This window comes from Lampetra planeri, chromosome 18 (assembly GCF_965212315.1).
Source record: "Lampetra planeri chromosome 18, kcLamPlan1.2.h2, whole genome shotgun sequence".
NCBI lineage: Eukaryota > Metazoa > Chordata > Hyperoartia > Petromyzontiformes > Petromyzontidae > Lampetra > Lampetra planeri.
In genome coordinates, this window is record NC_136124.1 from 5,201,520 (window position 1) to 5,227,803 (window position 26,284).

At 45.8% G+C, this 26,284-nt stretch overlaps 1 protein-coding gene across 2 annotated transcripts; it reads right to left on the reverse strand.

Moving 5' to 3' along the window:
* Positions 1–26,211, reverse strand: INTS7 (integrator complex subunit 7). 2 transcript variants are annotated; one of them, XM_078602356.1, is made up of 21 exons: positions 26,129–26,211; positions 25,212–25,365; positions 24,005–24,134; positions 22,397–22,543; positions 21,729–21,866; positions 20,405–20,451; positions 18,974–19,173; positions 17,651–17,773; positions 17,439–17,553; positions 15,657–15,794; positions 14,493–14,590; positions 12,730–12,969; positions 12,188–12,325; positions 10,832–11,038; positions 9,123–9,317; positions 8,089–8,192; positions 7,180–7,248; positions 6,085–6,217; positions 4,605–4,703; positions 3,578–3,766; positions 1–1,793 (listed from the first exon to the last, which is right to left on the reverse strand). In XM_078602356.1, exons 2-21 carry the CDS (start codon positions 25,303–25,305, stop codon positions 1,455–1,457), a joined length of 2,943 nt encoding a protein of 980 aa, XP_078458482.1. In that variant the 5' UTR covers positions 25,306–25,365; positions 26,129–26,211; the 3' UTR covers positions 1–1,454. The 2 variants fall into 2 exon arrangements, with proteins under 2 accessions (XP_078458482.1, XP_078458483.1); XM_078602357.1 differs by lacking the exon at positions 26,129–26,211 and adding an exon at positions 25,943–26,122.
* Between the last annotated feature and the right edge of the window lie 73 nt (positions 26,212–26,284).

Genomic DNA, 26,284 nt, shown 5'->3' on the forward strand with positions numbered 1-26,284 from the left:
TCAAAAAACATCGCCACTTTATTTATGTACGAGAGCTTTCGTTGACGTTGCAAACAATGTATACAAAACAGAAAGTTGCAGTTTAAAGTTTCTTGGCTATAATTATGAGTGAATTGTTGTGCCACTGGAGGCACTTTCACATTTATGACACAAAGATGCCCTGCATAGCCTTAACAGATTGTTGGGGCAAGTGCTGTTCGCGTGCACCGATGAAGACCGGTAAGGTACATGAGGTGGTGAAGTGGTCAGCCATTGTCTCCCTAGTGGCGATGTTCACACATCGTACCAGGTACTCATTTGAGGCTGAGTGAACCTAAGGGAGGCCCTGGACTGGTTTATATAATCGTCACTGGTGTTGGTGGCCATGAGCGGGAATCGAACTTGGGTTGCCGGGATCGTAGTGCAGCCTACTTAATTGTGACACTACTCCTCCCCACAAACACATGAAAGCAATCACTATCTCAAATGTTGAACGAAATGCACAATAACTAGAGGAAAACACGAGACCGTTGAATTTTTAAACGCACGGGAGGCTCTTTGTAAATAAGAGGCGTGTAACAATTCACTCCCTTCCCCCTCCCTTTCACGAGACTCAATTATTACGAATCAAGGGCCATGATTCGATTAAAGAATCGATTATTCTTTTTCAGCAATGTGGTACAAAGATAATATCTATTTTCTGAAGGGTTTGTGGTCAACCAATCTTATACATTTCTCAAAAAATTTATTTACACGCAAAAATGTATCCATCTACGTCAGAAGAATACACTTAATCGAACCTAACACCGTTAAGTTTTATGTATAAATCTCAACACAAAGCAAATGGTCTGTGATCACACTGACGATGGACAAAGGTATTTCAATACTTACTTCGTGTGTGGTTTAGACTAAAAAAAAATGTTTTACACACCTATCCACAGCGTCTCCTGTCACACTTAATTTGGTGGCGCTTTTCAAGCGAGGAAGAGTCCTTTTTTTTCCAAAATCATCCGCGAGTAATTTTTAGCAGGTACAGATCATAGAACCACAACTCGGCACAGAGCACAGACCGCAACGTTTTTAACATTGCAACCTTGACAATAGTTTAACCCATTCCCGGTCTCTCCCGTCGCACCACCTGGCGGTGTCGCAACCATATGCGATGCCACAAATTCAACAAAGTTCTTATCTACTCACTGAGAGAGCACTTGTCACAGAAACATCCACGGCAGAATGTCTACTTGGACAAACAAACTTTCCTCACTTTACGGGATCTTCTCCACTCCACTTAGCCCTTTCCATGGTGACGATGCACGGTTGGGTATTTACAGGTATCCTCCAATATACTGTTTGCGGAGTCGAATTTTCACCGGACGAGACATGCAATTAACGACGATCGTCAGCGCGTCTGCGCACGCCGAACAGAGTTTATGAACAGGCCCACGTGGCCTAGGTCGTAAGCAGTCTATACCTCCTCAGAACCTGCCGTAGGCTGCCCGCTGCGACTGCGCCAATTGCTGCTGCTGCTGCTGTTGCTGCTGCTGCTGATGGTGCTGCTGCTGCTGTTGCTGCTGTTGCTGCTGCTGCTGTTGCATGCGGAGCTGCTGCGTCAGGGGGTCCTCCATGGAGCGCACGGAGATGGTGGCGCGGGGGCCCGTTCGCCACGCTACGCCCCGCTCGTCCAGCGCGCTCGCCTCCACGCTCACAGAGCTCACGCCGGGCGTGCCCAACGCCAGCAAAAACTGCGTGCTGAAGTAGTCGTTGTGCGGCTCCACGCGCTGCTCCATCTCCGCGCAGTCCGACTCCAGGATGGGCTTCTCAGACGACGCAGCGGCGGAGTCGAGAGGGGGAGGGGGGGGCGGTCGAACGTCGAAGGGAGCACAGAGGTGGCAGGAAAGGTGGGGCACAGGTAATCAGTGAGGATTAGGATGGGGAATATTTTTTTTAACAAGGAAAATAGTGCACATGTGTGGATTCTTTAACGCATTCAACACAGAGGTGGCAGGAAAGGTGGGGCACAGGTAATCAGTGAGGATTAGGATGGTGAATATTTTTTTTAACAAGGAAGGAAAATAGTGCACATGCGTGGATTCTTTAACGCATTCAATGTGCATTTGTCCTCGGAAAGTAATTCATTTTCATAGATCTCTCTCTGGTGGTCATCCAACTGGGCGTGATCCCTCCCTTCAGCTGCCGCTTCATCGTCAGTTTTGACCATCGGTCATCGTCCCTTCTCAAGACGTATCCCGCCCAAGTCCACTTTACTTCACAGTAAATATTCTGTCTCCAATAGACATTTGTTCTCCGATCTGTGTGTTCCTCTTTCTTGTCCCAGTACAATTCCAAGCAAAAAACCTCTCACTGCTTCTCTGTGCGCTTTTCAACTTTTGTTCCACTTGGTCACTGTGTTTATGTTTCTCATCCATACGTGAAAGCAGGTGATAACGCACCGATTAAAAACTCTCTTCTTTACGCACATTGGTACACTATCATCATTATCAAGTACACTGCTCCAAAAGCACTCCAGCTTGCTCACGCTCACCTCTTTATGTGATCGTGTTGATCCTGGTTCCAGCTGTGTCCCTTGAACAAATATCTTCATGCTTGTGGCGAACTCGTTGCTACGTGACTTTTTGTTCCGTGATATTTAGTCATCAGCAAATCTTAAGACTGTTCGTATTTTAGACATCTCTGTTTATGCCTTTATTTCTCCAATATGATTCTGGCCACCTTCTAAAGGCGCTGTGAATAACTTTAGCGAAACTGTCTCTCCTTGCCTGGCTCTCTTTCTCATATGCTTCTTATCTTCTTCACGCAAATCTCAGTGGAGCCCATCTCAACCCTTGTAAACGTTTCACAAAGGCCATTTTGTTCATATTTATTTTACTCGGGATGAAACTGGGTGGAGTGGAGGCAACAGCTGTTCGCTCGCTGCACCATGAGCCTGGTGACTGGAGTTCGATTCCCGGCCAATGGTTAACAAGAGTGGCGACTTGTATATGAACACCCCCCGCCCCCCGCCATCCCTTCACCAACCTGCACCGATCACCGTCGTGAAGTATGATCAAACCCCCATAGCCGGCAGTGGATTGATAAAGAACTTAAATTATTATACATTTTAATTAGACGAGCTAAATCACTGCTGGACACTAACATTTCATGCATAGGGCTCTGGGCCTTCCCAGATGTATGTACGTATGTTGAATTTCTTTCACACCGTACGTAGCCAACCGTGCCAATCGGATATGCTTGGGTAAGACAACAAACTAAACACAAAAAGCAGCTTTCAAGAAATTAGTTTTCAATTTAGATTTAAAAGTGCATAGCTCCAGTGGCTTCCTAACATCAGAAGGAATGACGTTCCAGACGGCCACAGAAGCGCATCTGAAAGCGCGCGATGCGGTGACCATCTTTGGGTCGATGGCTAGCTAAAAGCCGCTGCTGCTGACGCGAGGATAACCGGAGTTCGCGTGGTGACGGTTCATACTCCTTGACAAGATCGGCAAAATATTGTGGTTCTCATTTTGTGGCAAGCGCTTTGTGTGTGTAATGAATGTTTCCCAGCAGCGTTTTCACTGCAGCGTGAGCATGCCCTTGCCTTGACGTCGTGCTGCGGGCGGGGGGCCTGCGGGGTGCACGTGACGGTCAGGCGCACGGCGTGCACGTGCCGGAAAAGGCCGGGCCGGCTGCCGTGCTGAATGACACCCTCCACCTTGAGTGCCAGCTGCTGCGTGTTGTGCAGAGCAAGGGGCTCGCTTGCCGTGCGTGGCGTCGGCGAAAGATTCAGCTGGAAAAGAGTCAACAGATGGGAGGGGGGGGGCGGAAAAGGAGCGGCGTTTGTGAATTCACGTTTCGGACCCTGCAGAAACCTCTTTGCGCGTGTGTTTTTTTTGTGGTTACCAAGAGGGCATTAATAATTGCAGCTTTTTTTTTTACTAAACTACATTTTTTTTTTACCAGTTATTGCCCACTGAGCTCTATAGCTCGTTTTTAGAAGCGACCTGGCCACAAATGAAAGTGCTACGAAGTGGAATATCACGTGTAAATGTTTATCACAGACAAATACTCTTAAAAGCATGTTTCGAAATGAGGAGGGGAAAACCCAGACCCGGAGAAAAATCCACGTGACCACGGGGGGGAGCATGCAAACTCCAAATTATACAGGCGTCAGGGTCAGGATTGAACCCATTACCACCTGTATACCAGGCGAGGGAGATGACATCTCGCCACTGAGCATGCAGACAGCACTGCCTTGATCCCCCCTAGTGCCCGACCTTTCCTTTCCCTTCTATTGCACAGCATGCAGCAGTAAATAGTGAGTTAACAATTTATCTTGATTTTCATATCGTGCTGCACAAATTAACTATGGCCTCCACCACCACCCTCACAATCCTTGTACGGATTCAGAATTATAGTCATGTAATTATAAACAGCTTGCACGAATAATTAGGAAAATTAATTTAGCAGAATATATGCTGGGTAGTCAATAAGCCTTGAAACGCCTCACTGTGTTATAATTTACTAACTGTGAACTGAGTCACCTAAGTCACTAATTGCCAATTATTAATTTCAACGCGAACGTCAGTGGGTGGTAATGGATGTGTCCATATGGTCATTTGCTGTACCTTAATGCTGGTGGATTGCAACCTCTGGAAGAAAAGCCGAGGGAAGGACAGGGGCACCTTCAGGATGGAGGTGGCTGCACGTGACAGACACGCAGTGTGCTGCGAAAACACAAAGCAACAATCACACAGACCCTGAGTGGCATAACACACCCTGGCGTTCATAGCTGCAGCCTGTATAGACACATAACGCGGGTTCAAGATAATGAATATCACACAAAACTACGGATTTTCTCCCCCTCGCTTAGGCATGCGCACATTGTTTGGTTATGTATCGAGACGTAGGATGAACCCAGCAGAGCTGGTTTCAATACCCGCGGATGCTATGACTGTGGGACACCGCTCAGAGAAAACGTTGCATTTGTGCAATTGTACGACAATCACTGCCAGCGGTTGTCACTGGCGACGGAAGCCGCGCTTTTCTTCTGCCGAAAATATAATTTGGCCAATTTGGACAAAATTATTACTGTTCGGCCTCGTGGGCAACCAGTATGGACTCGGCAAGTTCGATAAGCGACAGAGAGAGCTCACATGGCGACCAATGCTTCCGAGACGCAATATCGACAAACTGTGTTTTAACTCAGAATCTATAATGTATTTATCCCGGTGGAATCCGATGAGCTACAAAGCTGTTTTTCACAGAAGTCCCGTAGGGGCAGGGAAGACCGTTATAGCAATACAAATCACCCAAACACATACAAATAAAACTAAACCATCACCATCCGAGTAGGCAAAGCCCACTCGCCAGGGAGAGGTCTGTCACTTCATACCATTGCCATACTCAGTTGCTATACTTGCTCACAGTTAAATGCATCGCCAGTGATGATTGTAGGCAACAACTGCTCTTAAATTATCCTGAATGTGTCATAGCTAGCTGAAAAGCTGCATTTCTCAACTCCAGTCCTCATGACCTCCACCGTGGTCCACCTCGTGATTTCCCATCTTTATCTTTCGCGACAGTATGCAAATGAGGCCACTGCACATTGCATGTACCTGATGGTTGGTAAGTACGGAAAGCTGCAACGGGGAATCGCAACATCTGGAGTTTAGAAACACTGGTCTCAAGCCAAGTCAAGCCAATTCTTTTTTTCGCTCTTTCTGGCACGAATCTGCCACTCAATGAGCCATCATCAACATTAACACACAAACATTAAGATAGAACATTCTACGCAGTGAGATTTTAAAATGTATATACTATCTATATACTACCTCTGATTAGCATAGTTGGCTACGTATGGTGCGAAAGAAGTTCCAACATACATACACATACAAATCATGAGGGTTGTTTGGCCAAACGTTGGGCAGGGGGATGGGTGGCGGGTGGGGATTCGGCAAGGGTGACGCTAATCACTGATGTTAGTTGCGATCGGGAATTAAACCGAGGTCGATGTATCTGCAGCCCAGCGTGCTAACCACTGGCGCCACCACTCCACCCATTGCAAAGGGCAGTGTATGTTGTCACGGTTGGTGTGACGGTGCACACCTGGTAGGAGACCGGCGGATGCTTCCTGTGCAGGCTTTCCACATCCTGTAGGACCTGATCGAAGGCCGCGTGCAGTGCCCGTTCGCTTTCGTTCTCCGCCTTGTGCATCCCGCTCTGCCCGTAGCCACCGAAGCTGTGGGTCCGCGTGTCCCAAACGGCAAGGGGGGGGGAGAACTCTGAACGCGCCCGCAATACAAAAACCCGCGATAGCTTTTTTAATCGGCCCACTCTCTTGGCCAGAATTTAAGCCTCAATGCGGTAGTGTAAAGGTGTTAATATTCTTTGCTTATTTCGGTAAAGTCACGTAGATAGAAAAATAGTAAAAAATAAAGTGAATAAAAATAATAAAAATGCAATAAAAAAACAAAAAAACACTAATGTAGACTGAGAGTGAGTGTACTGGCAGTCTATAATGTAGACTGTAGCCTGGTTATTAAGTTTGGTGAGTGTACTGCCAGTCTATAATGAAGACTGTAGCCTGGTTCTTAACCTTGATGAGCGTACTGGCAGCCTATGATGTAGACTGTAACGTGGTTTTTAAGCTGGTGAGTGTATTGGAAGTCTATGATGTAGACTGTAGCAATGGTTATTAAACGGAGTGAGCGTACTGGCAGTCTATGATGTAGACTGTAGCAATGGTTATTAAACTGAGTGAGAGTACTGGCAGTCTATGATGTAGACTGTAGCAATGGTTATTAAACTGAGTGAGCATACTGGCAGTCTATAATGTAGACTTATTCTTGGTTTTTTCAGTAAAAAAAGGTGTGTGGGGGGAGGGTTTGGCACGTGAGTTGTGACACATGTGCCAAGCGAAATACCAGACAAGCAGTTTTGTATAAGCGAACAAACATTTTTTGTGTATTGTGGCATCACCTACTATCACCAACCTGGACCGATCAGGATGGTAAAGTATGGTTAAACCCCTTACAACTGATATGGCATGCGGCCTGCATCCAGCAGTGGATTGCCAATGGACATTAACATAAATAAAACTTTAGATATGTAAAAACTTCCAGCATTCCAACTTGTGTCACTGGTGTCCTTTTGTATACATTTCCCGACAATTCAGATATATTATTGTGAAGAAAAACTCACCTTCCCAGCTCCTGATTTATAATCAATGCATCGATCACGTAAGCAATTAGAAGACAGCTCTGCTGATGTCTGAATGAACCGTCAAGGACAACAGCGGACTTCATCAATTGATAAGAGATTACATTTTGCATCAATTATCATTTGACACTGCGGAGAACACAAATCTTCGGGCACGGTAATTCATGTGCAAAGAATTTCAAGAGCATGACAGTAATTAATTAACCTCACCACCAGGAATTAAGTGAAACATAAATCAATTTACGTAGTAAAATACTTAAATATGTCCGACAGTGGCGTAATGTCGAGCACACTCGACTCGCAATCCAGGTCGCCAATTCGATCTCCCAGCGCGGCATTTGAAACAACGTGGCAAGTTTTTTTTTGTTTCCTCCAACTCTGTCCACTCAGCAGAGCAAGTGGGCGCAGCTGATAGTCTATCAGCAGTTGGCAGGTCGCATATGGTGGGGTAGAGTGCGAGTACTCCTACCTCTTCCAAGAAGTTTTGGTCAGCATGGAGTAAGCCACATCATACGGGCACCACGGTGGCTAGGAGATGTTAACTACCTCGCCTAGTATACAGGAGGTCGTCGGTTGGAACCCGACCCTGACACCCGTATATGTGGAGTTTGCATGTTCTCCCAGTGGTCGTGCTGAATTTTCTCCAGGTCTTCCGGTTTTTCTTTCTACATTTAGAAACATCCATTTAGATTGTTTGGCTGATATAGATGTACAAATAAGGTACTTCGCTGAACTATCATTTGTGGCCAGGTCGCTTCTGAAAAAGAGCTGTAAAGCTCAGTGGGCCTTATGTGTTAAAATACAAAAAAATACCCTCCGGAGGGGCTCTCCGGCAGTTCAACGTATGGTGCCGTGCACAGCCGGGCATCGCGCAGGGCTGGAAAAGGATACAGCTCAATGTTGCGCAGCGTTACGGGGTCGGCGTCGAACGAGGACTGGTAGAGATCGCTGTAGCGCGTTGCCAGGCTCCGGAACTCCTCCATGCACTGCTTCATCTACTCATTGTGAAGAAACAATGGGCAGCATGTGACAAGTCAAATACCAAAAAGACAATGAATCGACTTTCCAAAGCTTAAACATACTTTTATTTATAATTTGCTCTTATTTATTTGAGTGCTATCATAATGATGATGACAATAACGTCTTTTGTTTAGACTTGCCTCAGCAAGTCTTAACACCTATTTTGTTTAAGAGGGTCATGCAATGAAATGATTAGCCAATAATGTTAAAGAGTGTTTGGCACACATGTGGAGTACTCGCACACGCATACCGAGTGTATGGCACACCGGAAAAAGCAATAGATAAGAGGGTAAAACGACTCTAGGCTCCGCACAAGAGATTCAATCCACTGCTGTACTGCCATCTCCTGGCCACTTCATATATATATGCAACACGACATGTAACGACAGTTGGAAAACACGACCAAAACAACTTTCATTGAGGAAAGAACGTAAAAAAATTAACCCGTAAAAACAAAGTTTTTCACTATAAATCCTTTATATGCGTATTCAATGGGCCACAACCCAGCCCACATTGGTCTTTGAAACGGGCGGCTAGAGTCCTCTCGTCCTCTGGCTTGAGATGGCTGCCACCTATGGGTCAGATGATTGCCTGCCACCATTAAGCAATTGGTAATTAAATATAAAAACATTTTACCTAAAAAGTGTACAATTTTGGAAAAAAAAATTCACGAAAAGAAATTGTCACGCACAACGAGTCTGTGTGCAAAATGTCAGCTCGATTGGATCACGGGAAGTGGGTTAAAAAACGACCGAAAGATTTGCACGGTCGTAAGCGCGCAAGCAAGCAAACAAGCAAGTGAACTTAATATAAAGGATTTAAAAAAGAAGACTTTGCTCTGCAGACTGAGCCCCGCTGCAGGGCCAGGCCGCACTCTTGTCCGTGCGTACGGAGCGTGGACCCACCTGGCCCGAGATGCGGCCACAGGAGGCGAGGTCACGCCCGGCGCTGAGGGCCAGCGCGGTGGCGATGGCGGGCGGGGGGTTCGTCTTTAGGCTGTTGCACGTGCAGAAGAGCTGCGAGAAGGCCTGCATGCTGCTCGCGCGCAGCTTGGCGTACTCGCACTGGAACACCAGCGGGTTCTGCGGCGTGCTCGCCGCCTGGCGGGTTGGGAGCGCGAGGGGTTAATTCAGGACGTGACGTCGACTGACCCCAAAAAGGAGTCGCATTGTAAAAATCTTTAACCCATTCCCATTCCGAGACGTCTACAAGTTGCAGGGCGATTGTCCCGTTCACCGCTGAATCTCGGAACGTGCAAGCGGTTAGCGTTAAGTTTATTTAGAGAGGCATAGCGCCGTTGTCTTTAAAGATATTGCACTCACCGCGGGGAACCGTAGCGACACGACCGCATTATATGAGAGCTGGTGCCAAACTGTGCCACACGCTCTCCCGCATGTCCTTGTGGAAGCCTCGGTACCGATAGTTATTTTATTCTAGTTTTTATACCAGTTCCAGTACACGTACATCATTGGTAATGGGAAAGGGTTAACGGTCACCGTGAGCGAGAGCTGGCAACTTCGCTCGTCACGGTCACAAGCGGGAGGCGTCGTGCTTTTTCACGACGTGTCTGTCGGTGACTCGCGGCGCACAAATTACAAGTGATTGCAAGAGTGCAGAGGTGCAGTGGCAAAAGTCAATTGATGCATGAATCGCAATTATGAATCAGCTTAAAACGCTGGGGTTGATTATGGCAAGTCGCGGCTCATTTGAAAACTTGTAACGTAATTGAATACACACACACACATCTGTCCTCATTCATTTGATGAGTAATTCCTTTTTACAATGCCAATACCCTACAAATATGTCACGCACCGAAAAAGACGCATTATGGAATTATTACATTGGCCAGCAGATGGAGTAACATCACCCAGCCTAAAAACTGGTCAGGCAGTATCACCCATTGATGACTATATATTTTGTGTCTTGAATAATTGTAAAGCCCTTTTAAAAGCAGTACCAGATGAAGGCCTCCATATGCCACATGCGGTTCATGGAGGTTGTTTGATCATACTGGTCAGTTTGGGTTGGTGAATTTTACTCAACATATTATTTAAAATTCTATGCAATGTTGTAATTGACCATTTATCACGGTTACTGTATTGTTATCGGCAGGTCTCTCTTAAAATTAGGTTAGTCAAAATGGGCTCTCAACCGGTTATAAATTAAGCGTAAGAATTAATAAATAAAATTGTAATTATTTGAAAACATGAAAAGTGATCACGAAAAAACACACATGATAAATTGAAGAAACGTGTACACATACAGGCCTTTTTGGTGAAACAACAAGACGAGGTCCTCCCCCCCCTGGCCCTGAAACTACTTCACAATGCCGATCAGTGTGTGTTGGTGAAGGAGGAGTACATTGCTGTGGAAGCATTTAAGTAATGCACTTTGCGAATCTGCCCTCTACTGCCGACCACATCGCCCCCACTGCCCTCTGCGAACCGGACAGGAATGGTGGTCGCCTGTCCAAGCACTGTCCAAGGTTCAACCCACCTTAGCTGCCGACATCTGAAGAGATTGGGTGCATTCTGAGTAATGTGGTCAGAGGCTTCAGAAGCACGTGACATTTTAAACATCTCACAAAACCAACGGGGCATGAGGTGGCACGCACGGTGAGCGACGCCAGTCCACGCTGGTAGCTGACGAGCGCCCGCGATAGGCAGCCCAGTGCCGTCCCTGGATCATCGTCCCGCACGGCGGCCAGGCACTGCTCGCCACGCGACAGCTGCTCCAGGCCACCCAGCCAGAAGTAAAAGTGCTCCGAGGCCACCTCCGCCAGCAGGCCGTGGTACAGCTCCGCTGCCACATCGTGGTTGCCCTGCGGGTCCCGCAAATGTCGCTCGGTCAAAGGGCTCCACCCCAGAGCAGAGTGTAACTTTCTGAGCCAACCCTACTGGGCATCTATGAAATGGAGCTTGATAGCTCATCGGATTCCTCCAGTATAAATATTCAGATTCTGAGAATATTTGTCGTAGCAGATGCGGTTGTCGTAACATAATTATGTTTTTTGCACCTCCGATTAGTGTGGTTAGCTACGTATGGTGCGAAAGTAGTTCAACATATATACATATATTTTCAATGATATGTTTCTCCCCCGTCCAGCCACTTTACGGAGGCCGCTGTGACCACAAACTTCTGGCAGCAGTCATCCACCGTTGCCGGAATGATCTATGTCGTTTCCCACAGTTTTACAATTGTGTTTTGCACTTAAACTGCATTGTTCTTCTCTTTAACTGTACTTTAAATACGAATTCAGATTTACTGAAAAGTACTTTCAACTAGAGATCAAGCCAATATAACTGTTAGAATTATTTGGATCACTGCAACTTAAAAATATATCAGGCTTATAATGCACATTCTGCCAGTTACACATAGTTAATGAATTAATTGTCCTATATCTGCCACGTGTTTTTTCAAATCACGAATTTAACTATTTCTTTGTCCGAGTTATTTCATGCATATTTTGTCAGAAAATCTATCTTCATAACACTACTTAGCTCAACATATGATACAATTATCGTGGACATTGTATCACACGCTGTACCGTAGTATCGGCAAACCACAGCAACCTGAGCAGTATGATCGTGTCCTTTTATCGCAAGCCCGGCACAAGGCGAGACGGTGGCAAGATGTTAGCTACCTCGCCTGGTCCGCAGAAGGTCGTGGGTTCGATCCTGACCCTCATGCCTGTGCATAACTTGAGTTTGCATGTTCTCCCCGTGGTCGCGTGGATTCTTCTCCGGGTCCCCCAGGTTTCCCTCCACGTTTAGAATCAACATACGTTCAGAGTATTTGGCTACTTAAAATTTCCACATGAGCTACTTCGCTGAGCTATAATTTGTGATCACCCGGTCGCTTCTATAAAAGAGCTATATAGCTCAGTGCGTCTTATCTGGTAAAATAAAAACTTTCGTTTTAATGTTTAAGTAGTTGGGGGGGGGGGGGGGGTTGACTGCAGGACACGCACCATGCGGGAGGCTTGCCGGGCGACGCGGTATACTGTCCAGCCACTCGCGCCCGCCCCCAGCTGTTCTCGGATCGCGGCCTTCACCTCGCTCGATGAAACCTTCTGATTGGCAACAAATATGACCGTGGCCACGGAAACCTGGGGGGAAAAAAAACGTGGACACAACGACGTGGTTAAGAAAAGCACCACGGGCCCACTGTGGTCACTACCACCACGTGGCTCTCTCGCTATCAGTACTTTGTCAATCCACTGCTGGATGAAGGCCGTGTCAGTCATGGGGGTTGCTTGACCAAACATCACCACGGCCGTCAGTGCGGTTTGGTGAAGTGGGGGTGTTGGAGGATGACCACAGTTCACGTGACTGTTTATGCTCCTTGACGAGATCAACAAGGCATTGCGGTTCTCATTTGTTGCAAGCACTGTGTGTGTGTAATGAACGTATCCCAGAAGCGCGAGCACGCGCTTGCCTTGACGGCGTGCTGCGGGCGGGCCTGCGGGGGAGCCAAAAGCTACCGCAGCGGGGATGAGGTCACACCACGTACCAGAAGCTGCTGCTGAGCGGGGCTGGGCGTGCGGCCCACGGCTTCGAGCAGCTCCACGAGGTCACCCAGCATCGCCTGCCCCAGCACAGGGCTCTGCATGGCGGCCGCCGCCAGGCCCTGGCAGATGAGGGCGCGCGCCGCATCCTGCGCCGGCTGCAGCTGCCACAGAAGCGCCTGCACGAGCGTGGAGCTTAGCCGCGGCACCGCTCCGCACACGCGCACCACGCACTTGAGCACCGACTACGAAAGAGGTGGGTGGGGGGGTTGGGGTGGGGTAGGGGGAGAAAGGTAGCAGTGAGCGTGGCACATGCATATCAATATGGATGCTTTCATCTCAACCAACATGGGGATACTGGATCAAGGTGCAGCCCTGCGATTACTTCCCGCACCTCCGATTAGCACGGTTGGCTATGCACGGTGCGAAATAAGTTACAACAAGCAAACACACGTGCTCACGTCCACTGCTGCTGCTGGAAGTGTCTGCACTCTTGGGGAGTTCTAGGGAGCCCCCTCTCAGCCTATTCTTTTGCGCTGCAGAAATGTATTGCAAGGGGTGGGAGTACCCGTACTATACCTCACCACACGTGGGTGATGATGGATCAGCAGATTTATAAGCCTTTTATGTATTTATTCTAGATTTGAAGCTTTCGTGACTGCAAGTATTCATATTCCTAGGTTTTTTCGGTGAAGTCACGTAGGTAAAAAATTAAAATTAATAAAAGTAAAATAAAAATAAAATAAAAATCACGACGTTTCGGAGGCAACACAAGCTTCCGTCTTCAGGTGGAACCGTCACAGCACGATAGCTGTATCAAGTGAGAGAAATTCCAAGAAAATAGTCCTTGTATATATACTGGTTTTATGTATTTTTCAATCCCTTGGTCTATGCGACTGTTTCGATAAATCTGTCCACGTTTGTGCTGCCTTAATGCTCCGCTGCTGCCAAGTTCTTGTGTTCTGCTCTTCTTCCCCTGATCTCTCTCTCTGTTCCCACTCCTCCTTGAGCCATTCGTTGATGCTGCCTGCCCAGCCGATGCCCGATTGTGCCACGTCCTCCTGAGCTGGCTTATAATCCCTCCAGCACTGTGTGTGGCTGCCTATCACCACTCATCCTTTCTTCACGTCAACCCGCTAAGTTCAAATCCCAGTCCGGATTTGACTCGGTCTATAACAATCCTTCCAGGGTTGGTACAATGAATATCACTTTGTGGGAAATCGACGTTGATTGTACCATGCAGAGTCTGGATTCTACAACGGGAATGTGAAATTTCCACAACTGGCCTCAGGGCTGACAGAAAATGACATTAGTTGCTCATTTGAGAATGCACACAATATTAGGTTAAATGTGAAGCTCTACTTCCCTGCAGTGTGGAGTGGTGGTATTATATGCATGAAGTCTATGAATGCACATGGTGCTACAATGTGGATAAGTAAAGCGTTTACTGTAAAAAGAAGCATTTTAAACACAATATCGGAGTATTGTTTGAAGTCCTTTGAAAATGCTTCCAACTTAATGAATTGCACAAACGGTTACGTGAAAAGCACATGCTGGGGCACGGCAGAGGTGGATTTAGAAACTTCCCAAAGCAGGGAGCATGGTCCCGAAATTTCAGTATTTTTTAATTGCGCCCTGAATTTTATAACAAGAAAGCTTTAAATTGTGTTTCTCTGTTAAATATCAATAACATACGTGAGTGGTGTAGCGAGCATTGGACAGCAGTAAAGGGTCAAGTAGAGCATCAGGTACAGGGTCAAAGAGGAACCTTGAGTGCAGCCTGGCAGTCAGGGCTCTCCTCCGCACTGGCCGACACAAGAAGAGACTCCAGCGCAGACGATACTTCCAGCTGCAGAGAATCTCCATCTGGCAACAAATAAAACGTGCAACTCCGATTTGCACGGTTGGCTACGTACGGTGCGAAAGAAGTTAAACACGCATACACGCATCGCTGCATGGGCAGAAGATTCAGAACAATTACTATAAGACAACTGGTATTGTGAAATCATGTTACTGGACCTTTAATGATATGTAAGGACTTCAAACAGATTAATTATTAACCGTCACTATCTTTATAGCATATAAAGTAGGGATGTAATGATTTAACCTCCTCCAATATTTACCAACTATTACAATATAGCGAGTGATCATTTTGTAAATGGAGCAATGTATTTTATGTTGTGGATAATTTAAGATTTACATGTGATGCTAGTGTGAAAGGATTGAGACTTTGACCGATCAATTCAGAAATCACCTCATCTCATCGGATCTCAGAAGCTGAGCCAGGCTTGAGCCTGGATAGTACTTGGATGGGCAACCATCATGCATAAAGCAGGTGTCGTAGGCTGTTGTGGGGAGGGGGTATATTATCTAAAGCAATTGTTGTACTCTACTATGCTCCACCATAAATGATATCCGCCTTCACCAACCCACCAATGGCCAGCATGGTGAAATAAGGTCCAATAACCCCACACACACCCCGATAGCCTGCAGAGTGGAGGCCATCATCTGGCAGTGCAATTAAGATAGGTATTATACTGTGTATATGAGCCTATATAATCTGTTGTGTTATAAGCACATATGCACAGAAATGTATATTCTCCCACGGACAATATTTACTTCTTTAGAACTGCTTTTTGTGTTTCGTTTGTTGTTCTTCCCCCGCATCTCCGATAAGCACAGTTGGCTACGTACGGTGCTAAAAAGTTCAACAAACGTACAAAGTAAACAATTCACGCATTGCCAGCGTACGGAAAACTTTCACCAACGCGTCATTGCGCGCCTCACATCAAGCACTGCCTTATTGACTGTGTTTTGTCGTGCATAAGGATGCTATGCACGTACGCGTTCATGCTGAACTTCTTTCGCACCGCACTTAGCCAACCGTGCTGAAGCGGAGGTGCTCACCTTAAGGTGCATTTCGCCTCCGTACCTGGGGAGTCCTGTGCGGCGACAAGCAAGCTGGTGAGCGTGGTGGCCGCCAGGGCTGCCATGGCGAGGCTGTCGTGGAAGCAGCACTCCTGGCACAGCCGAAGGAGGGTGCTAAGGGGGCCGGACGCCAACAGAACCGCTGCTCTCGTGTCAGATCGAGTGACACGAAGAGCAGAGCGCGCAGGAGGGAAAAGGAGAAAGAGAGAAAAAGCAAAGCAAAACGTATAACTCATCAACAACCAGGGCACACACACGCGCGCGCGCGCGGACACGACTCTCGTTGAGATTCTGAAAGTTGAAACCGGTTCATGGTGTGTGCTTGTCGTGTGTTCGTCTGCTTAAACGAATGTTGAAAGAAAACATTGGCCAATTGCCTTGAAACACAATGTTCTTCTCTGCTCTGACCTCCTGCCTTATTTCTATCAACGATAGTCTCTGATTGTCGTCTCCTTTTGGAGTCACAGTTTCTTCAACCGACATGCTACTTGTGGAGTTTTGTTCATATTCGCCACTTTCAAATTACGTACTGTAATGTGCTTTTCAACTTCGCAGCATCTTCAATGAAGTAATAAAAAAATAATGCTCACTGAAATAATACGTTTTAGTCATTTCTACTAGGCTATACTATTATTGGGGTAAATCTGTTTTACTTATTTATAAGCACTACTATTCTTGTAGTTACTATAATCCCTTATACTGGTAGGAACGAAGTGGACCAGACCACCAATAGATTATATCGTCCGTCCGTCCGTCCGTCCATCCGTCCGTCCGTCCGTCCGTCCGTGTATCAACATCGCCCCCTACTGCAAACACTTGCCAGGACCCTACAAAAACCTTTTGACTCAGTGGGGCTTTCCTGGCTTAACAAGTGTAATAATACATTATGTTTATATTCTTTGGTTATTCGTTCCTACCAGCCCACCCCGCAGGGTCCTGTTAAAGCTGCACAGCATGAGTGAACTAAAGCCTCATTAGGTATCGCTCCCTACCACTCAAGTCACTTTGACCTCATTTTTTTTTTCTTCAAGTGACTCATAGGGATACGTTAAAAAGGTACACGTCGTGTTACCTGTATATTTATCTTTATACATTTTTTATACATTCTCACATTCTCAACTGATAATTGGTTTTTAATTGGTTTTTTACCCTTCTATCTGGCAACAAAACTGTCAGTTTTGTTGCCAGATAGAAGGGTAAAAAACCAATTATCATATTTTTACTGGCAAATGAGGTTCCCATAGTGTACATTCTCAACTCTCAATAAAAAAATCACGGGAATAAAAATGAGAGATTTCTAAAACCCAATAAGAATAGCGTTGTGAATAACTTTGGTGATATTTTTTTTTAATTAGGTCAAAGGTCGTATACAGCTCATTGTTTATACGAAGGGTCGGCAACCCCTGGTATAGAGCCATATATTTTTTTTTTATTCGGTAAAAAACTCAATATTTTAAGAGCCGCAATGCATGTGAATACGAGACGGTTGTGAATAAAAAAAAATGTCATGAAGCAGTCCTTAAAGAGCTGCATGCAGCTCCGGACCCGAGGTTGCTGACCCTTGGTCTAAACTATAAATTCATGGCACTTTCTGCTCCGAATGAGCCATTACTCAACTCTGCGTGCTCACAATTACTCAAGTACATGCAGTGACTTAACGACCAATTATTGTAATTTTTTCACATAGTAGATTTTATTGGTGTTGTTTTCCCAAAACGTGACCGTGGTAAATATGGAAAGGGTGTTCGTCGGCTTGCAATGTTTAGCGACGAAAACTCAAGCGCACCTTTTGAAGTGAACCAGTTGGTAACGGCAATGGAATCGGCGAGTGTGGACAGCACAGAAAGCATGCCGATCTTCAGGCTGTCGTACGGAGTCTGCAGGGCGCATTCGCATATGACCTGGGCAGCAGACACAGTGCAGGCTCGTGTGAGTTCGCAGCGCAGGTCCAAAACTCATTCCTGTTGCATTCTCACACAAGCAGTGACGTCACGTTACCTGGATCTCCTGCATGCTCCACATGTGAGGCACCTTCTTTGCCAAAAGCTTGAGATCCTTGATCGCGAGTCTCTTGATCACTTTCCGTGGGTCTTGCTGAAGATACTGCAGCAATAACTCGATCTACACACACAGGGGAAGAATTGATTTTTAAATGTTTTTCTCGTTTCACCAATTATATTCCTATTGTGCTTAAAGAATTCTGTCATGAAATGGAACTCTCGCAACCAGTTCACCCCTCTGTGGCAGACGATCCCAAAGGATAACTTCACAGAACTACATCAGAAGTCGAGTTAATAGGCCTCTTATCCACCGAGTAGTATACAATCCCACAAAATCTGCATAGAGGTTACTTTGCAAGGCAATCAAAACGTATCCATTCTCACAGCTGTAATACGCCAAATTAAGTTAAACAATATTTTCATGTTATGGTTTGTGTAATTATTTATTGGTGACTGGTCTAACACCATCAGACTCATTACACATTAATTAATGCTGGCCCAAATTCTGATGCAGCCGGCTCAGTTTGCCGTGACAAGGCATTAGTCCCCTGAGCCGTCTGGCATCCTTTTAAGTACCTGAAACATGCAGATGCAAGCACTTAGTGCATTAAGAGGTTGTTTTATGTGCTGTGCCTATGCAAGCATATGCCATTAACTGCCTTACAGTAGATTTCTACATAAAGCACTCTACAAATATTCTGTGGGTTACTGATCACTATACAGAACAAGTGGTAGAAGCAGTGGTGCAGTGATTAGTACACCTTGCAGAGTTTGGTTCCCAGCCATGGCTAACTTCATTCAGGGGAGTGAAATCAAATCTGGGTCCCTTTTTTACTGGACACCTGTGGAAAAAGAGCTTCATAGCTCATCGGATTCCTCCAGTATAAATACATATTCTGATTGTAATTCACAAAGCTGCAGTGATCAGTGTGGTGAAGGATTGTAAAATAAACCGACGTGACCGACGCGGCATGGGCAGGCATTCTTCCAGCAGTGGATTAATAATTGTCACCGATGTTGGCCGTGAGCGGAAATCGAACTCGGGTAGCCGGGTTCGAAGCGCAGCGCGCTAATCGCTGTACTACCGCTCATGTAGTTGATGATGCGCGCACAACAGCAAAACCCGCCATTCGCCACTAAGTGATGGTGACGTCACTTCAGCGCCTGTGCCAGACTGGGTGCACTTTGAGGCCAAGTGAAGTGTCGAAGGCTCGTTGACAGGTCATGGGGACAGACCCAGGTGCCATGAGTTGAATGAGATGACTGGAAGATGCGCCAGCTGTGTCCCTTGTGGTGCCAGCGCAAGCGCAAACACGCACACCTGTTTGGGGATGTCGATGAGGGCGGAGGAGGAGAGGCGTGTGGAGGTGTGCAGCGTCACGGCGAGCACTGCCGTGGCCGGGTAGGCGGCTGCCAGGTGCTGGAGTAGCTGCCTCGCTCCGCTCGCCATTCCCGCGTCGTGGTGCATGTGCTCAAACACGGGGATCAGTTTCATCTTCAGCTCCATGGGCGTCGCCAGTCCTGTGCGCAAGCAGGAGCAAAGCAGGCTCAGTTATGTTTTTGGTATCATTACTTTTTCATCGTTACAATTGCAGCTATGGGCGTCGTGACACGAGATGAAGTATCTATTCCGAATGCTTGCCAAGCAGTGCGGCACACAGGGCGATGTACTGCTCTCGAAAAGCAGTTCATAAAACCGTGTATAATAGGATGGCTCGCAAAAGCAAATTTTGCAGAACTTCTTTTGAAATCTGTTTGAGTAACTTTTTTTTTACCCACACACTAGCGATGCACTTTTCCACATGCCCTGCTGCAGAGCAATATTTGCCACGTGACACTCAAAACAATGTTTTTAGCTATCAGAGCTCGTATTTTAACCAAATTAAGTGTATAATTGTATTTAATGTCATTTTTTTACGTGGAGTTACTGGCGAATGGGCTGAGACCATCAACTCCCTATGCTTGAGATCGCAGTCGAATAATGGGCGGCTCTAACCCAGGACCTTAGTGCCAACTCGGTGCTCTGATGTCTGAGCCACCCTTCCATGTCTCATCAACGATGAACAGCACGGTTAAGTGTAAATGCAAACCCACTTACAGTCAGTTTAACACGTAGGCTTTCGCGACCAATATTATTCATAATAAACGTTTTTGGGTTAGATCGCGTTATTTATGTGTCGTAACCCTCCACCACCCGACACGGCCAATCAGCAAAAAAGTGTCACGTTGACAAAAGACATATAGTTCACTACTTTAGCCCACCGGTGTGTACGACGTTTCGCTGGTAATTGCATCCAGCATCATCGGGAAATTCGCCAAAATTGTAAATGTTGTGGTTTCACTCGTCAACACACCGGTGGGCTAAAGTAGTGAACTATTTGTCTTTTGTCAACGTGACACTTTTTTGCTGATTGGCCGTGTCGGGTGGTGGAGGGTTACGATACATTAATAAATAACGCGATCTAACCCAAAAACGATTATTATGAACCACTTAAAGTCCATGAACACACGTTTTGATATTCTAATGTTTATGATTAAACATTTTACTCATGTCATTTTAATTGATAACATTAGTGAAGTAATTAAAGCACCCTCTATGCAATGTCATGATTACATTCACGCATTGATTACTTGTTGGTCCTTCTGGCATATGATGAAACTATAGTGGTACACCCATATTAAAAACAATAAATCAATAAATGATTACATCCCTTTAAAAAAATTCGAATTTAGTGGAATGTACCACACTTACCTTGAATCATTTCACCAATTTTGTTGCAAATCCCTGCAGCAAAGTCTCTAAAATAAAAAATAATCATTAAATTATAAAATTGAAGATATTACATATAATGAACAAAGAGAAGATAACATGGCAGGTGTCGGGTGTTTTATTGTATTCATTATGACCCAGTCTCTTTTACAAATTTTACTTCTGGCCTCAATGGGCTCTTTCCTGAAAAAAATGTCATATTATTGCAATCCCACACATTGTAAAGTGCACGTTTAAGTGCTCTTAAAAAATGCCAGTGCTTTGTCAAATCACCGCTGGATGAAGATCCCCCCCCGCCCCGCCGATGCCATTTCATTTCGATTTAAAGCTTTCGTGACTGCAGGGATTCATCTTCTTGGTTCTTTCACTAAAGTCACGTAGAAGGGAAATAATAAAATAATAATAATAAAACATAATAAAATACAATTCTCACGATGTTTCGGCCACAACGCAAGCAGCCGTCCTCAGGTGAAGAACAGGTCTGTCGGAAAGACAGCGTCTGAATCTGTTCTTCACCTGAGGACGGCTGCTTGCGTTGTGGCCGAAACGTCGTGAGAATTAAATTTTATTATGTTTTATTATTTTATTATTTCCCTTCTATGTGACTTTAACGAAAGAACCAAGAAGATGCCATTTCAGTTACGGGGGTTGCTTGGTCAGTGCCGGATGGAGAAACAGGGGCCCAAGACTGGTTCAAATATCACTTACCACTGATATCACCGAAGGTTAAGTGGTCTTATCTGCTTATAATTAATTTATTACATTACCTGGTCATGATAGTTTTAGATGTTTACACAGGAAAGGCTGAAGGACAAATTTCAGGAGGGTCCCTTCATTGGGATATTTGACCAATTCCTTTCCCAGGAGTGCTGTGCAGTAGGAATTCACACTACTCAGAGAAAACCCATGTGTGCAACGGGATAACATTTATACGTCTGCATAATGGGTTGACTGACTAGTTTTCTGTACTGAAATCTGCTAGTGATAAAGTTGTATTTTAATTTCTAAATGACAGTTGTTGAGCACAAGCCCAAATGGACAAAACGCCAAGTAGACATCAACAAACACCAGAAATTAAGGTGTAAGAAATTAATATATTTATTTTTACTGAGGATGTCAGTAAGAAAGTTGGAAAGAGACAATGACAGGAAATTCCAAAGTTGAGCAGTGCGAGAAAAAGAAGCAGAAAGAGATGTCTGGTAGTTTCAAAATCGCCTTGGTCCAGCAAACCTTGGCCGCCAAACACACTGGCACACGTCACAGCGTGCCGACCAAGTCAGGTTTGGTTGATTGACAATGCGCGTACCGGGACTGTGCCGAGAAGTGAGTGGCGGCAAACACAGCGGACTCCACCTCCACGTTGTCATTGGAATCCAGGCTCTCGCGGATGCTGTGGTGTGCGTTCTTGCGTTCAGGGATAATGCATGCGATGCTGCCCAGCATCCTACGCTCGGCACACACATGTAAAACCAGTCACAGTAAGGCATGAAAATAAAAGAAAAAATAATCATCATCATCGTGATTAGCCTTGACTTATTCACTATTAGATGAAAGCCTCCCTAAGTCATTGCCAGCTCAGAGTTCTGCAATGCAAATGCCCATTTAGCTTCTGCAAACAAGTTGATCTCATCATTCCATCTTTCTTGTTAGTCTCAACCCATGGTCATGAAACCTTTTAGCGACAGGTCCTGCCTAAGCGCATTTACTTTTCTTAACAATCAATATATCTACTGTATATAACTTGCATTTGCTCTCTGATCCACAAGTGTTACTGTTTCAATCCTCAATACCGCAAATGTGTTAAGAAAATAAGGCAAGATAATGAATTACCTCTATTTGTTATAAACAGTATTCCTCTTTCTCACTGCTCTCTCTGATATGAGCTGTATATTTTCGGCACATAATCACATTGAGGTGTTCATGTCAGGAGAAGGAATGGAGCAAGGTTGACAGCAGCTCATAGCATTCGCTCACCGAAGAGTGATGGCACGGGCCACGGGGTCGTTGCTATGAATGACGGAGAAAATCCGTTTGACAAACTCGTCCACGTTGAGAATTTTATCGAGGTGCTTCTCGCTCTGTTGTGTCACCTTCAGCACACATAGCCGCAGGAAGTTGTTTCTGGGAAAGAGACGCCCCTTGTTAGTGTGTGCGTCACACCACATAAGAGCCTTTTCTCATCAAGGAGAATAAACCATCGCGTAAACTTCGGTCATCCTCGCAGCGGCTTTTGGCGAACCATCAAACAAAAACGCTCACCACATCGTGCGCTTTCATATGCGCTGCTGCGGCCATTTGGAACGCCCTTACCACCAATACTTGGAAGCCACTGGTGCTATGTACTTTTAAAAACAGATTGAAAACTCATTTCTTAACAAATGCTTTTTTTCTTTAGTTTGTAGTCCTTCCCCCGCGCCTCAAATTATCAAGGTTGTCTACGTTTGGAATGAAAGAAGTTCACCATACAAACAACATGTTTAATCATAGAAAATTATCTTTCCTCACCAAATACTCATTGCCGGTAATAATAGACAATTAAATGATTGACCTCCATAAAATTCAATTAAATATTCGCGATTCAGGTTTACAATTCCATTTAACAATCGACTATTATTCTTACACTACTGCAAATGGTAGCCCTTTCAGTGGGCGCAGAGGTAATGCATTGCAGTACATACATTTACGAAGAAAATACAAATATAACAATAGAGATGAGTCTATACATGTGTAGTGATGTAAAATTGATCATTACGGAGCGTAGCGCTGAGTGCCGTATAACAAGGAAATTAGGGGTTAGCACATCGTGCAGTACTATAGTGGGTCACTGGGGGCGTGGTAGCAGAAGAGGCAAAGGAACCCCACCAACAGAATAAGGAATAGCAACCACTCCGCCAGCGAAGCAAGTAATTGCCGCAGAATTGGTCACGAGTGAACGTGGTGAGGGCTGCTGATGGAGGGCGGATGTGAGGATGGGTCACCCCGGCTCCGGGTGAAGCGCGTGATGGGCCGGGGTGAGGGGTATGTGGAACAGGTGACAGAGGGGACACGGGCAGTGTAGCCAAGAAGCTTCTGGAGAGTTCCTGAGGGGGGCGTGGTTAAGGGCGGAGCCGGGCAGGTAGCATGTGCGAGGTTGTCGGGAACCTTCGGGAACGTTCGCGAAGGGGGGCGTGGCCGAGAGTGGAGCCAGGTCGCGCCGAGAGGGATAAAAGGGGAGCCCCGATCGCGTATCGGGGCTGTCCGTGGGTGAAGTGGAACCGAGGTGCTACGTCTACGTCTTCGTCTCCATCTTGGATATCATGGGTCAGATAACCCGTGGTTACTCTGACCCGATTGTAGTTATCCCGTATAAGAGATAGGTGTATTATAGTCCCGTGGGTAACAAGAGTGAAAGACAGGCGTATTAGTCCGTGTGTAACGGTGTCGTGTAAAGTGTAGAATAAACGTTGTTGCCTCCTAATAGTGTCTTTGAAATGATTCACTACACATGTATTGGGAGCATAACAATAAATATAATCAATAAATCGATACATCATTCCACCCCTACTCGGCAGCGAGAGTGATGCTTGACTTGCGTGGGCTCACCCCACTCTGAAGACATCAGCAAGCTTGAGGAAGGCCGAGTTGATGAGTATCGGGAAGGGATATTTTTCAAACAGGCCCGGGAAACGGACGACCGCCTCGCACTGCTCCCCAATTTTCCCGGAGCGCAGTCCTGTGATTACAGGTCATCATCCACATGAGCACATTCAATCTGGGATATGCGTGCAAGATCACGTTCATATAACACGCTGTTTTTCTGCTGTCATCCTTGACTCATTGGGGTGGTGGCCCATGCCTGTGATCCAGTGCTTTCGAGGCAAGGATTGACGTGTCGTGAAACCCCCACGCCTGCTCAGTGGTCCCGTTTCTTCCCACATGTCAAAGAGTCACTAAAAACGAACATGCCAAATATCCCAAAGCAGAAACCTCCTGAAAGCTTTAATGAAGCTATTCTGGATTTGATTTTATATTCCTATGATGAATTATTACTTATTATGGTAAAAAAATTAAAGGATTTTACTATATTTGATTAATTCCAGATCGATGAATGTAAAATAAGCGTGTTTAATTGGAAACTGACAAACCCAGTGCAATACGTTAAAAGCTGTGGCCCCGAAAATGGATAAGGTGGTCGAATGAAGTGACCTTCAGATGCAGCGGTGTGACCGTCATCTTACGAGGCCAATCATTGCCACAGGTTGATGACCTGGGATGTAAGAGAGTTCTGCACAGGCTTGTTGTGCTCATCTCATGCCGTGATGTGGGTTCAGTTTGTTGTCCTCAGATGAGCACGGTTGGCTACGTAAGGTGCGAAAGAAGTCCAGCATACATCCACGCCTATAGCACGCCCGCAATACAATTTAGAAAAAACTACTGTTAGTAGCTCAGCTTATTGGAGAGTATATTTAGTATATTGATGATATTGATGTAGTTTACCACAAGTAGTGACTAATCCCATATCTGCATTTTCCATAAATATGCTAAAGTCCTCTTGATATGCAAATTCCTTTGTCAAGGCGCCCTTCCCCCTCTAACCCAGCTTAAATATACGCTGCCAAGCATGGTGGTGCTCATTCAGACGCTGTCTTTGCGACAGACCTGTTCTTCACCTGAGGACGGCTGCTTGCGTTGTGGCCGAAACGTCGTGAGAATTGTAATTTTATTATGTTTTATCATAATTATTTTATTATTTCCCTTCTACGTGACTTTACCGAAAGAACCAAGAAGAAAAAAAGGGAGAAGAGTTGACCTTTGTCGAGCTCCATGAGGGCAGAGTTGGCGTCCATCTCCTGCTCGCCCAACACGGTGTCTCCGGCCAAGGCCCTGTTCGCTGCCAGCGCCATCGCTCGTGACGTGGAGACGCAGCAGGCACGCAAGCCGTGGGATCAGCACTGGGAGTCGCACTGAAACGAGAGCATGTCCTCCAGCATTAAAGCGCGTAGACGGCACGTGAAGGCCATTTCCCAGTGCAATCACCTGTCATCACAACATTTGTGAAGGGGTGAAGAGTGATGGCTCGTTTGTGTGTTTTATTGTAGACGGGGAAGGGATGAGGCTCAAGTTGATTTATTTGGTATAGCCCTGTGAGCCATTCGGCTCTTGAATCTGGTGCAACCGCAACAAACAAAAACATGAACAAGAAAACATCTTAAAGTGACTATGTGACTAAGTGCAAACAGAAAATCCAGGAAAAGACAGCAAAATATTGCACAAAAAGCACCGTACACCAACGCTGTGCACAAATCCCAGTGGGATGCAAGTCAAACAACAACAACCACAAGACAACTTAGATTAAGGCCATCAGTCTTACTCCGTATTATAACAACACAAACATGGCCAAACCAAATGGGGAAGAAATGTTTTGGTGGTGGGAAGCGATTTCTCGACTTCGCCATGTAAAATGGTATCCACAGTACTGTGCTTATGGTTATTCTGCATCATTGCGTTAGATGGCAACTGCTTTCATCAACAATTACTTACGTGAACGTAAATGCAGGATGGTGTTAAATACCAATTTTCTCAAACTCAACGTGCAATAATGTACCAAGTGAAATTCCTCACTTAGGGAATACGCATTAAAATACAAACGACGACTACGACGATGTTTAAGTTTAAAAAAAATATAAATCAAACTTCAAATGACAAGACGTGTTGCGGCCTACTCACCACAGACGTGAACACTCGGTCGACCTCTGCACCCGGATACACTTTCTCCGCGTGACTGAGGACGCCGTCTGATTGGTCGAGAGATCAACACCCCCCCCCCTTCCGGGGGCAGTGCGGGGTGGCCAATCCAGTGAGGCGTGGCGTCATCTCCCGCCA